We start from the raw sequence: 14,506 nt of genomic DNA, 5'->3' as shown, positions 1-14,506 counted from the left end.
CACTTTTAGTGAGTTTGGTACACATCCGGTGGATAGAGAGCTGTTTATTATGTTCAACATAGGAGGGCCAAGCACAGGAAGCAGCTCCTTCAGCAGTTTAGTAGGAATAGGATCCAGTATGCAGCTTGAAGGTTTAGAGGCCATGATTATTTTCATCATTGTGTCAAGAGATATAGTACTAAAACACTTAAGTGTCTCTCCCGATCCCAGGCCCTCGCAGAGCTGTGCAGATCCAGGACAGCTAAGCCCTGGAGGAATACGCAGATTCAAAGAGGAGTCCGTAATTTGCTTTCTAATGGTCATGATCTTTTCCTCAAAGAAGTTCATGAATTTATTACTGCTGAAGTGAAAGCCATCCTCTCTTGGGGAATGCTGCTTTTTAGTTAGCTTTGCAACAGTATCAAAAATAAATTTTGGATTGTTCTTATTTTCCTCGATTAAGTTGGAAAAGTAGGATGATCGAGCAGCAGTGAGGGCTCTTCGGTACTGCACGGTACTGTCTTTCCAAGCTAGTCGGAAGACTTCCAGTTTTGTGTGGCGCCATTTCCGTTCCAATTTCCTGGAAGCTTGCTTCAAAGCTCGGGTATTTTCTGTATACCAGGGAGCTAGTTTCTTATGACAAATGTTTTTCGTTTTTAGGGGTGCAACTGCATCTAGGGTATTGCGCAAGGTTAAATTGAGTTCCTCAGTTAAGTGGTTAACTGATTTTTGTCCTCTGACGTCCTTGGGTAGGCAGAAGGAGTCTGGAAGGGCATCAAGGAATTTTTGTGTTGTCTGAGAATTTATAGCACGACTTTTGATGCTCCTTGGTTGGGGTCTGAGCAGATTATTTGTTGCGATTGCAAACGTAATAAAATGGTGGTCCGATAGTCCAGGATTATGTGGAAAAACATTAAGATCTACAACATTTATTCCATGGGACAAAACTAGGTCCAGAGTATGACTGTGGCAGTGAGTAGGTCCAGAGACATGTTGGACAAAACCCACTGAGTCGATGATGGCTCCGAAAGACTTTTGGAGTGGGTCTGTGGACTTCTCCATGTGAATATTAAAATCACCAAAAATTTGAATATGATCTGCTATGACTACAAGGTCTGATAGGAATTCAGGAAACTCAGAGAGGAACGCTGTATATGGCCCAGGAGGCCTGTAAACAGTAGCTATAAAAAGTGATTGAGTAGGCTGCATAGATTTCATGACTAGAAGCTCAAAAGACGAAAACGCCATTTTTTTTTTTGTAAATTGAAATTTGCTATCGTAGATGTTAGCAACACCTCCGCCTTTGCGGGATGCACGGGGGATATGGTCACTAGTGTAACCAGGAGGTGAGGCCTCATTTAACACAGTAAATTCATCAGGCTTAAGCCATGTTTCAGTCAGGCCAATCACATCAAGATTATGATCAGTGATTAGTTCATTGACTATGACTGCCTTTGAAGTGAGGGATCTAACATTAAGTAACCCTATTTTGAGATGTGAGGTATCACGATCTCTTTCAATAATGGCAGGAATGGAGGAGGTCTTTATCCTAATAAGATTGCTAAGGCGAACACCGCCATGTTTAGTTTTGCCCAACCTAGGTCGAGGCACAGACACAGTCTCAATGGGTATGGCTGAGCTGACTACACTGACTGTGCTATTGGCAGACTCCACTAAGCTGGCAGGTTGGCTAACAGCCTGCTGCCTGGCCTGCAACCTATTTCATTGTGGGGCTAAAGGAGTTAGAGCCCTATCTATGTTGGTAGATAAGATGAGAGCACCCCTCCAGGTAGGATGGAGTCCGTCACTCCTTAGCAGGTCAGGCTTGGTCCTGTTTGTGGGTGAGTCCCAGAAAGAGGGCCAATTATCTACAAATTCTATCTTTTGGGAGGGGCAGAAAACAGTTTTCAACCAGCGATTGAGTGCTGAGACTCTGCTGTAGAGCTCGTCACTCCCCCTAACTGGGAGGGGGCCAGAGACAATTACTCGATGCCGACACATCTTTCTAGCTGATTTACACGCTGAAGCTATGTTGCACTTGGTGACCTCTGACTGTTTCATCCTAACATCGTTGGTGCCGACGTGGATAACAATATCTCTATACTCTCTACACTCGCCAGATTTAGCTTTAGCCAGCACCATCTTAAGATTAGCCTTAACGTCGGTAGCCCTGCCCCCTGGTAAACAGTGTATGATCGCTGGGTGATTCGTTTTAAGTCTAATACTGCGGGTAATGGAGTCGCCAATGACTAGGGTTTTCAATTTGTCAGAGCTAACGGTGGGAGCCTTCGGCGTCTCAGACCCCGTAACGGGAGGAGTAGAGACAAGAGAAGACTCAGACTCAGACTCCGACTCGCTACATAATGGGGAAAACCGGTTGAAAGTTTCTGTCGGCTGAATGAGCGACACCGGTTGAGCATTCCAACAGCATTTCCCTCCAGAAGCCATGAGAAAGTTGTCCGGCTGCGGGGACTGTGCGGGGGGGATTTATACTAACGTTACTATCTGTACTTACTGGTGGCACAGACGCTGTTTCTTCCTTTCCTACACTGAAAATACCCTTGCCTAACGATTGCGTCTGAAGCTGGGCTTGCAGCACAGCTATTTTCGCCGTAAGGCGATCGTTCTCCTGTATATTATGAGTACAGCGACTGCAATTAGAAGACATCATGTTAATGTTACTACTTAGCTTCGGCTGTTGAAGGTGTTGACGAACCATGTCCAGATAAAGCGTCCGGAGTGAAAAAGTTGAATGAGGGAAAAAAGTTGCGATGGAAAAACTAAAAATATAAACGGTAATTAAAAACAGAAACAAAACAAAAAACGTAAAGTTGTCAGCTAGCAAAGTAAAGTAAAGTTGGCAGCAAAACGCACAGCAACAAAACGCACAGCAACACGTCTGCAGATTCAACAGTATCACAGCTCTATCACATTGCTGCTTATTTCATAGTCTTGATGTCTTCACTACTATTCTACAATGTAGAAAATAGTCAAAATAAAGAAAAACCCTTGAATGAGTAGGCGTGTCCAAACTTTTGACTGGTTCTGTAGCTCCGTACCACATCGCCTTGCTCCTCCCAGACGTCGGATTGTCCATGCACCCAATGTCTCTCTCCAGAATGTGCTCTCTCCCGACAATTAGTACACATTCATTGTTTTATATGAAGTGTTTGAATATGATTGTTAGTGTATATCAATTCCCCATTGCCTATATCACCAGTAGTACATTTACCGTTAATTCCTATAATTTAGAATCTACAATATTTGTTACTTTGGTTACGGTAATTTATTTTAATGCATTCAATATTATTATTCTAGTCTTCCTGTTCTCACACTTGTGAGAAACAAGTTTTGGTTTATTTCCTTCCAGTTACGAGTTTTGTCAATTTAGTCATTGTCTTTTGTTTGAAGCGCTCCTGTCAATGTTGAGTGAGGACGCGCAGGCATAGAAGAAGGCCTATAGACTACCTAGCCTGCACGCCAGTGTAGGCTTATAAATGTGCTAATTTGGGGATTTGATAGTATTCTTGATTGGCCCTGATTGGCAGCACCGCTAATGACTTGTGGAGCTTCTCAAAGTAATGTTTTCTTCACCTCAAACAGCAAGCAAACAAAGTCTGTTTTTTCCATCCATTGAGAATTAAACTAGTTCCGCAACTCATTTGAAAAATCTTTTTGCGCCCGCTCTCCCTTTCGATAACCACACGGCGTGAAAGGGAGAGATGTCATGCTCTGATCTAGTGGAAATGTCATGAAATAGGCCAGTCCTATTTCAGTGCTTGACTTGGACTGAAATGGGTTCCGGTGTTGTGCAGAATCCCCCCCCCCCCTGACAGAACCCCCCCCCCCCCCTGACAGAATCCCCCCCATGACAGAATAGGTTCCGGTGTTGTGCCGAAAACCTCCCCCCTGACATAATCCCCCCCCTGACATAATCCCCCCCCTGACAGAATCCCCCCCCCTTCACGTGAACGTGCACGCACTCGATTCTTCATTGCTGCGACTTGCTTGCTAGTTGAGATTTCTGATCACTTTAGGCTGCGTTTCATTTAAAAAACATTTGTTTTATGACAGTTTGATCGCAGGGAGGCACTAGTAATGTCTGCAGTTTTCGGTTTGGCTAATTGTTTCAAGTGTTTTATCCTATTAATTATTCATTTCGGTTGCCTATCCTGATGTGAAGTTTGTTCTATAGAGAGGATTTGACTAGCCACAAAATTAAGGAAATTAGAAGGGAGGGGGGGGGGCAAGGCTATTTTCTTGCCTGCCGAAATTCTCCTCCCACCTTCTATTTTGGGACTGCAAGGCCTGGCACACTTCATAATAGTTTTGGGAGCTCATGTTAACCAGTAGTGTGTGCCACAGAAAGCAAAATTAGAGTATAAAGAAACATAAACATGTATTTTAGAAACCTTTTCAAATGTTTAAGAAAATAAAGATAATACACAAATATTGTCACACAATAACACAAAAACATCACGGAAAGGTAGGTTTGTTAACAAACATTAAATAGGAAATACAAATGTAAATATTTGCATAATAAGATATAAAATGACAATAAATCAAAAATAAAAGACAATAAATAACATAAATAAAAAAACAGCTTGATTGAACATTTATTCCACTATTTATGGAAAGTTTTCCAGGTGATACGCCTGGAACTCAAGCCTAACCTAGTCCTGACAGGCAGCGCAGACATAATCCTAACCTAGTCCTGACAGGCAGCGCAGACATAATCCTAACCTAGTCCTGACAGGCAGCGCAGACATAATCCTAACCTAGTCCTGACAGGCAGCGCAGACATAATCCTAACCTAGTCCTGACAGGCAGCGCAGACATAATCCTAACCTAGTCCTGACAGGCAGCGCAGACATAATCCTAACCTAGTCCTGACAGGCAGCGCAGACATAATCCTAACCTAGTCCTGACAGGCAGCGCAGACATAATCCTAACCTAGTCCTGACAGGCAGCGCAGACATAATCCTAACCTAGTCCTGACAGGCAGCGCAGACATAATCCTAACCTAGTCCTGACAGGCAGCGCAGACATAATCCTAACCTAGTCCTGACAGGCAGCGCAGACATAATCCTCCACTGATGGGATGGTTTTCATACAGGACTGGTGGAAGCATCGTCTGCAGCGGTCACAACCAATCTGAAATGTATGATGATTTTTAAAATATATATTTAAAACATTAAATACATTTTCTTGCTTTACAGACAAAGTGGATAATACTACCTCTAGAAATATTACTGCTTATACAAATTCGTACTGGTAAAAATGTGCCTTTTAGAATTGAACAAGCAATTACCCAGGTAGTGTCTTCCTCATTATTGTCCACCTCCCCACAGAAGTGGCACAGTTAGCTCAGGTCATCTAGCAAAACATAATGTCAAGTAGTCTATACATCTTTGCATGTCTTTTTCTGAGCAAACAGGGAACAAGGGAATAGTATTGGTTTCTTGTAACAAAATGATTTAAATACATGTGTTTTAGTGGCTATCTAGTCAGAAGTTGGATCAAAGATAACCTTGAAAGATCCATATAAATGTTTTTTGAAAATACCAATGTTTTGGAGGAGAGAGACTGCTATTTCTTTTCTCGTGATGTTAACGTCTTTGTCCGTATTTGAAAAGACAATCGACTCCTCCTTCAAAACACATTCAACAAACTGGGGGGGGGGGGGAAATGTGATGGTCATTTGAGTTTTCCCCCAACAAAATTATGTTACACTTAAGATTATAATTTGCAAGTATTCAACAACATTTTACACACGTGTATGTGTTCACATGTATATTCTGTAATATGTATGTAGTTCCTAGTACTGCCTTAGCGGCTCTTACCGTCACAGTCCAGCGGTTGTGTTCATTGATGATGCCAATAGTGTACTTACTTGTACATCATTGGATCAATCTGAAATTTAAAAGAGCGAGGATACAGTTGCTTGAGTTCAAAGTCTGTCAAATATAACATTATGATATTAATGAGAATAATCCAACCGACCTTTTGATTTCTTGCTCCCCCAAGTGCCAGTCATTTTAAAGGTGTCAATGTAGAAAGCTTGCTCGGGTTGACTGCCTGTTAAAGTTCTGCACCAGAGGGAACATGTAGGCATTGATGGTCTGACAGAAGGGAGAAAAAAGAAAGACAGTGAAGGTAAATCTGTTACAGGGAAAAACAACAATTTAGGTTTTCATCAAATACACAGATGAATCACACACATACAGTGTTTACATATACTGTATGTGCAACACAGTCTTACCTCGCTTTCCAGCTCCATATTTGGACCAGTCCTGTGGAGATCCTGATAAAAGATTTGATATGGGCCGATTCTAGACCACAGCACATATACATATTTCCCTCCCCAAGCCTCTGCAACACCTGGAAAGATGTACCTGCAAGTGTACTGAGATCTATACATGGATCAACCTGACAGGATTACATACATACATTTGTTTATATCAGTAGCTGCTGCTGGTGTGGTGGCTGAGGAGGTGGAGGATGCTGGTATGGTGGCTGAGGAGGTGGAGGATGCTGGTATGGTGGCTGAGGAGGTGGAGGACACTGGTGTGGTGGTGGAGTTGGAGGATGCTGGTGTGGTGGCTGAGGAGGTGGAGGCCTGCTGTGGTGGCTGAGGAGGTGGAGGATGTTGGTGTGGTGGCTGTGGAGGTGGAGGATGTTGGTGTGGTGGCTGAGGAGGTGGAGGATGTTGGTGTGGTGGCTGAGGAGGTGGAGGATGCTGGTGTGGAGGTGGAGGATGTTGGTGTGGTGGCTGTGGAGGTGGAGGATGTTGGTGTGGTGGCTGAGGAGGTGGAGGATGCTGGTGTGGAGGTGGAGGATGTTGGTGTGGTGGCTGTGGAGGTGGAGGATGCTGGTGTGGTGGCTGAGGAGATGGAGGATGCTGGTGTGGTGGCTGTGGAGGTGGAGGATGTTGGTGTGGTGGCTGTGGAGGTGGAGGATGTTGGTGTGGTGGCTGAGGAGGTGGAGGATGTTGGTGTGGTGGCTGAGGAGGTGGAGGATGTTGGTGTCGTGGCTGAGGAGGTGGAGGGTGTTGGTGTGGTGGCTGAGGAGGTGGAGGATGCTGGTGTGGTGGCTGAGGAGGTGGAGGATGTTGGTGTGGTGGCTGAGGAGGTGGAGGATGTTGGTGTGGTGGCTGAGGAGGTGGAGGATGCTGGTGTGGTGGCTGAGGAGGTGGAGGATGTTGGTGTGGTGGCTGAGGAGGTGGAGGATGCTGGTGTGGTGGCTGAGGAGGTGGAGGATGCTGGTGTGGTGGCTGAGGAGGTGGAGGCTGTTGGTGTGGTGGCTGAGGAGGTGGAGGCCTGCTGTGGTGGCTGAGGAGGTGGAGGATGTTGGTGTGGTGGCTGTGGAGGTGGAGGATGTTGGTGTGGTGGCTGAGGAGGTGGAGGATGTTGGTGTGGTGGCTGAGGAGGTGGAGGATGTTGGTGTGGTGGCTGAGGAGGTGGAGGATGCTGGTGTGGATGTGGAGGATGTTGGTGTGGTGGCTGTGGAGGTGGAGGATGTTGGTGTGGTGGCTGAGGAGGTGGAGGATGCTGGTGTGGAGGTGGAGGATGTTGGTGTGGTGGCTGAGAAGCTGGAGGATGTTGGTGTGGTGGCTGTGGAGGTGGAGGATGCTGGTGTGGTGCCTGAGGAGGTGGAGGATGCTGGTGTGGTGGCTGTGGAGGTGGAGGATGTTGGTGTGGTGGCTATGGAGGTGGAGGATGTTGGTGTGGTGGCTGAGGAGGTGGAGGATGTTGGTGTGGTGGCTGAGGAGGTGGAGGATGTTGGTGTGGTGGCTGAGGAGGTGGAGGATGCTGGTGTGGTGGTGGTGGAGGATGCTGGTGTGGTGGAGGTGGAGGATGTTGGTGTGGTGGCTGAGGAGGTGGAGGACGCTGATGTCGTGGCTGAGGAGGTGGAGGCTGTTGGTGTGGTGGCTGAGGAGGTGGAGGATGTTGGTGTGGTGGGTGTGGAGGTGGAGGATGCTGGTGTGGTGGCTGAGGAGGTGGAGGCCTGCTGTGGTGGCTGTGGAGTTGGAGGATGTTGGTGTGGTGGCTGTGGAGGTGGAGGATGTTGGTGTGGTGGCTGTGGAGGTGGAGGATGTTGGTGTGGTGGCTGAGGAGGTGGAGGATGCTGGTGTGGTGGCTGAGGAGGTGGAGGATGTTGGTGTGGTGGCTGAGGAGGTGGAGGATGTTGGTGTGGTGGCTGAGGAGGTGGAGGATGTTGGTGTGGTGGTTGAGGAGGTGGAGGATGCTGGTGTGGTGGCTGAGGAGGTGGAGGATGTTGGGGTGGTGGCTGAGGAGGTGGAGGATGTTGGTGTGGTGGCTGAGGAGGTGGAGGATGCTGGTGTGGTGGCTGAGGAGGTGGAGGATGCTGGTGTGGTGGCTGAGGAGGTGGAGGATGCTGGTGTGGTGGCTGTGGAGGTGGAGGATGCTGGTGTGGTGGTGGTGGAGGATACTGGTGTGGTGGCTGAGGAGGTGGAGGATGTTGGTGTGGTGGCTGTGGAGGTGGAGGATGTTGGTGTGGTGGCTGTGGAGGTGGAGGATGTTGGTGTGGTGGTTGAGGAGGTGGAGGATGCTGGTGTGGAGGTGGAGGAGGTGGAGGCCTGCTGTGGTGGCTGAGGAGCTGGAGGATGTTGGTGTGGTGGCTGAGGAGGTGGAGGATGTTGGTGTGGTGGCTGAGGAGGTGGAGGATGTTGGTGTGGTGGCTGTGGAGGTGGAGGATGTTGGTGTGGTGGAGGTGGAGGATGTTGGTGTGGTGGCTGAGGAGGTGGAGGATGTTGGTGTGGTGGCTGAGGAGGTGGAGGATGTTGGTGTGGTGGCTGCACCTGCTGGTGTGGAGGACGCTGGTGTGGTGGCTGATGAGGTGGAGGATGTTGGTGTGGTGGCTGAGGAGGTGGAGGATGTTGGTGTGGTGGCTGAGGAGGTGGAGGATGTTGGTGTGGTGGCTGAGGAGGTGGAGGATGCTGGTGTGGTGGCTGAGGAGGTGGAGGCCTGCTGTGGTGGCTGAGGAGGTGGAGGGTGGTGGCTGAGGAGGCTGCTGTTTTTATTTTATGAGGGATCCGAGGAGGCTCCTCTATATGAGGCCTCAGGTGATCCACACTTATTTTAGGTTTTTTTCCTTCGAGACCTAGAATCGTATGTGGCCGGGATAGTTGTGATCTAGTTTGCCCCCTTTCCTCTACATTCATGTTGACTTATATATTTGAACTTTTATTTTTCACCCAGAGTACAAAGTTATATTTATTATTGTTATTATTATTTTATTACTAACCTACATTCTTAAAACAAAACAGAAACAGTTCAAAAACAATGTAGGAAAATCCGTAAAAGGGAAAACCATGATGGAATAGGGGATTGAGGGATGGGTAGAGAGAACAGTAGAGGGCTCTGAAAATGATTTTTGCTGGAACAACCACTTCCTTTTGTGACTAGAGTCTAATACTTCCTGTGGCACACATCAGAGGGCGTCATAGGTCAGCAAAAATGATTCAGAAGTGTGCCAGGCCTTGCAGTCCCAAAATAGAAGGGCGGGGGAGGAATTTCCTTAATTTTGTGGCTAGAGTCAAATACTTTCTGTGGCACACACTACTGGTCAACATGAGCTACCAAATTCAAGAAACATTTAAGATCCAGGCAGCCTCTCGTTTTTTGCCGAGGTCACCCCCTTTCCTAGGGAGGGTGACATGTTCGATGCCGATATAACGAGGGGACGAAATAGTGGTTCACTTCTAAAAAGTGGGCCGCAACTGGTCGTGTTTTTGCACCTAATTGTGCTACGATGCTCCAAGATTCGTACTTTTAGTTTGCGCTTCATTTTACCCACATTTTGTTTTACCACAAGGAGAAGTATATAAGATAAATAACTGCCTTAGTAAAGCATGTGATAACACCTTTGATTGGGATTTGTTTCCTTGTTTGACGGTGTTTGAAGGATCTGCATTTGTAAGTGCCATTATATTAAGCACAGCCATTACACTTGTAGTTTCCATTACGGTAGAGGCGCAAGTAGACGTTGTGAGGGTGTATTTTGGGGTGGTATATCAGAGTTTACCAGTTGATCTCTGAGATTTCTGCCCTGCGAGAATACGACCAAGGGACGGCCTGAAAACACATTACCGATACTGTCATTAGATTTTAGAATGTGCCATTGTTTGAACGAGTCCCTTAGTTTGTTCAGAGCTCTTTGAATAGCGCGTAGTTAAAACACAAGAATGCTTCTTTTTGCCAGACTGTCCTTCAAAGAGATCATGTCTCGATTTGTTTGGGATTTTCTCAATGGCAGTATTAATATGACCGTTTTTGTACCCCCTCTCCTTGAATTTTCTTTGCATCTCAGTCTGATTTCTGTCAATCTTATTTTGTTTTCTGATTCGACAGAGTTGGCTGTAGGGTAAACAGTTTTGTGTGTGACAACTATCAGCCCTCAACAAACTGTTAGGATCAGTAGGTTTCCTGTAGAGATCAGTGTATAGAACGTTATCCTCACACAGGATCAGAAGATCAAGGAAATTGATTTAACGTGCGTCAGACTGCATAGTAAATCTCAGGTGCTCAGAACAAGAGTTAATAAAAGCATGGAAACGCCTGGAGCTGTTTTGCATCACCCCTCCATAGAACAACAATATATCATTAATGTATCGTTTCCAAAATAATAATGTTAGGTCATTATTTTTTATTATTGTATCTATGATGCTTTTTATATGTTCTGTTTGTATCTGTAAATCAACCAATGACATCAAGCCACACCCATGATTACAGACACCTGTGTGTACTTCCAAACGATATAAATGAGTGACCCGTGGTGTTTCTCACTATACATCGGAGCTCCTAGAGTGAGGCTCTCTTATTGGTTAGCTAAACTAGCAAGTCTGTGTATTTGGTTACCACGACAACTACAGGAGCTATCTAGTAAAACTTGCTAGCTGGCTACTTCAGGGGACGTTGAACACATTTCTACCAGCAAATGTGTTAAATTATAGCCGTGGTTTCGTAATGAAACCGGCAGGGAGCAGGTCTCGAACCCTCGACCTTCTAGCCCGGTCCTATCGACTGTGCCGCAAAAGCATGCTCGAGCAGCAGAGTCGATATCCACGCTTATAAACCCAGGGGCGTTACACTATGGAAGGGATTATCAACTCGGGGCTCTATGTGTTCTCTGGAAAATAATGCAACTCTGTGGAAGGTCCACGTAGTTCATTATGTTCCATAGAACGCATAGCTCCTCGTTGTTTATCCCTTACATAATCAGCATATTAGTAGGAATAACTTGTTGTTGGTTAGGATGATGGAGCGTATGTGTATTATTGCAGTGACAAGGGGAATTACAGAAAGTGTCCGTCTGTCCACTGTCATTATTATATTTCTAAGGAAGTAGGTAAAGAGCAACAGTCGAGTCTCAGTTCCTGATCAGTTAGGCTAGTCACTGTAGAACTAGGGCAAGGAGAGATGGGGAGCTCGACATCGAGGTAAGGACAACAGTCGAGTCTCAGTTCCTGATCAGTTAGGCTAGTCACTGTAGAACTAGGACAAGGAGAGATGGGGAGCTCGACATCGAGGTAAGGACAACAGTCGAGTCTCAGTTCCTGATCAGTTAGGCTAGTCACTGTAGAACTAGGGCGAGGAGAGATGGGGAGCTCGACATCGAGGTAAGGACAACAGTTGAAGAGAAAATAAACCTTTGGGAGTGGGGGCCAGAGGGGCCCACACATCATTTGAATGTGTCTTTTTAGGTTACCTACCTTCTCACAAAATTGTTGTTTTGTTATAATAGGTCATTTTAGGTAAGCTTACTGTGTCTTTTTCATGTTATGTCTTCATCTTCTCACACCAGTTTGTTTTGTTTGAATGTGTCTGTTTCAGGTTACCTTCTCACGAGGCAGGAAGGACAAGCTGGCTCCCCAGAGAAGCCTCTGTCAGATCTGGGTCGCTTATCCTACCTGGCATATTGGAAAAGTGTCATGGTGGAGTACCTCTATAAGCAGCCAGATAAACACATCAGCATTAAAGGAATAAGCAAGGCCACCGGGATGTGTCCACATGACATTACTTCTACTCTCCACAACCTCCGCATGATTGACAGACAGGACGGCAGGTCAGTCTTAACTCACACATTTGGTCTGTGTCTGTCTGTGTCGACCAAACCGTTCGGACGCTATAGACGATTTTGTGAGAAGACCAATTTTTCGGGTTGTCTCAATGGTCTGACAAACACCGCTCTAACTTTGTCACCTTTCAAAAGTGCTACATATGTGGTGGATTGAGATGCATCCAAGGCTAAAAAACAGATATACCTTCAACTTAAACTGACTGATTTTGATACAGATGTTTATATTATGCCAATTCGATTTCCTCAGTGGCACGGACATCGACCTTAGGCGGTTCATGGGAATTCCGAAGCCAAAAATAGTAAATATTCAATTGCCAAAACATAGAAAATATTCCATTTGTCTGTCAGGTCCAATATAAGCCCATAGAAACGCATTAGTCTTATTTTTGACAGATTTTGACGAGAGTGAAACCTCGCTTTTTCTCTCTGACCCGTCTCTGTTCCGAGCCGGAAAAAGACTGGCCCAATGGATTATGGTCATTGTAGTTAATTACCACGTTTCTGCGCTGACATAGGATCAAATAAAATAACATGTTATTGGTCACGTACACATATTTAACAGATGTTTTTGCAGGTGTAGCGAAATGCTTGTGTTCCTAGTGTAACGGATGTGAAATGGCTAGCTAGTTAGCGGGTACGCGCTACTAGCGTTTCAATCAGTTACGTCACTTGCTCTGAAACCTAGAAGTAGTGTTGCCCCTTGCTCTGCAAGGGCCGTGGCCTTTGTGGAGCGATGGGTAACGATGCTTCGTGGGTGACCGTTGTTGATGTGTGCAGAGGGTCCCTGGTTCGCGCCCGTGTCGGGGCGAGGGGACGGTTTAAAGTTATACTGTTACACTAGTTCCAACAGTACAGTAATATCTAACAATATACAACAATACACGCAAATCAAAAATAAATAAATAAATGAATATAGAAATATTAGAACGTGCAATGTCAGAGTCCGGGATATACATATATGTATATGATGGTGTGTGTAAAGACATTATGGGCAGTGCAGTGAGCTCCAAAAGTATTGGGACAGTAACCATTTTTTTGTTTGTTTGTGCTCTGTACACCAGCACTTTGGATTTTAAATGATACAGTGATGATGAGGTTAAAGTGCAAACTCTCAGCTTTAATTTGAGGCTATTTCTGAGGGTAGATAGTCATCCCCCATTTTAAGGGGCCAAAAGTATTGGGACAAATTCACTTAGTGCCTTCAGAAAGTGTTCATACCCCTTTACATTTAACACATGTTGTTGTTACAGCCTGCATTTCAAATGAATTCAATTGAGATTTTTTTTGTCACACACAATGACCCAAAGTGGAATTTTTGTCACACACAATGACCCAAAGTGGAATTTGTCACACACAATGACCCAAAGTGGAATTATTGTCACACACAATGACCCAAAGTGGAATTATTGTCACACACAATGACCCAAAGTGGAATTATTGTCACACACAATGACCCAAAGTGGAATTATTGTCACACACAATGACCCAAAGTGGAATTATTGTCACACACAATGACCCAAAGTGGAATTATGTTTTTTGAAAATGTTTCAATAAGTATTCAACCCCGTTTTTTTTATGGCAAGACCAAATTACGTTCAGGAGTAAAAATTGGGCTTAACAAGTCACATAACATTTACATTACATTTAAGTCATTTAGCAGACGCTCTTATCCAGAGCGACTTACAAAGTTTTATGGACTCACTCTGTGTGCAATAATAGTGTTTAACATGATTTTATGAATGACTACCTCATCTCTGAACCCCACACATACAACTATCTGTAAGGTCCCTTAGTCGAGCAGTTGATTTCAAACACAGATTCAACCACAAAGACCAGGGAAGTATTCCAGTACCTCACAAAGAAGGGCAGCTGTTGGTAGATGGGTATATATATAAAAAAAATCAGACATTGAACATCCCTTTGAGCATGGTGAAGTTATTAATTACAGTACAAAGATGCTTCCTAACTCAGTTAGGAAATCACTCAGGGATTTCACAATGAGGCCAAAGGTGACTTTAAAACAGTTACAGAGTTTAATGGCTGTGATAGGAGAAACTGAGGATGGCTCAACAACATTGTAGTTACTCCACAATACTAACCTAAATTATAGAGTGAAAAGGAAGCCTGTACAGAATAAATATATTCCAAAACATGCATCCTGTTGGCCACAAGGCAATAAAGTAATACTGCAACAAATGTGACAAAGAAATTAACTTTTTGTCCTGAATACAAAGTGTTATGTTTGGGGCAAATCCAATACAACACATTACTGAGTACCACTCTCCATATTTTCAAGCATGGTGGTGGCATGTTATGGGTATGCTTGTAATTGTTAAGGACTGGGAAGTTTTTCAGGATAAAAAAAATAAATGAATGGAACTAAGCGCAGGCAAAATCCTAGAGGGAAACTTTGTTGTCTGCTTTC

General features: G+C 45.1%; 1 protein-coding gene across 9 annotated transcripts in view; it reads left to right on the top strand.

The window, feature by feature from the left end:
• The window catches only part of LOC129828613 (histone acetyltransferase KAT6B-like), a 102,094-nt gene that overhangs the window by 66,736 nt on the left and 20,852 nt on the right, over positions 1-14,506 (top strand). For all 9 annotated transcript variants that reach the window (XM_055889688.1, XM_055889691.1, XM_055889686.1 and 6 more), the window contains one exon: positions 11,835-12,066. In XM_055889688.1, coding sequence (XP_055745663.1) covers positions 11,835-12,066 — 232 coding nt within the window. The remainder of the gene's footprint in view (positions 1-11,834; positions 12,067-14,506) is intronic.

Source organism: Salvelinus fontinalis, chromosome 30, assembly GCF_029448725.1.
Source record: "Salvelinus fontinalis isolate EN_2023a chromosome 30, ASM2944872v1, whole genome shotgun sequence".
Classification (NCBI taxonomy): Eukaryota; Metazoa; Chordata; class Actinopteri; order Salmoniformes; family Salmonidae; genus Salvelinus; species Salvelinus fontinalis.
Note: the sequence above shows the minus strand (reverse complement) of the source record. Positions and strands in the feature narration are given on the sequence as shown.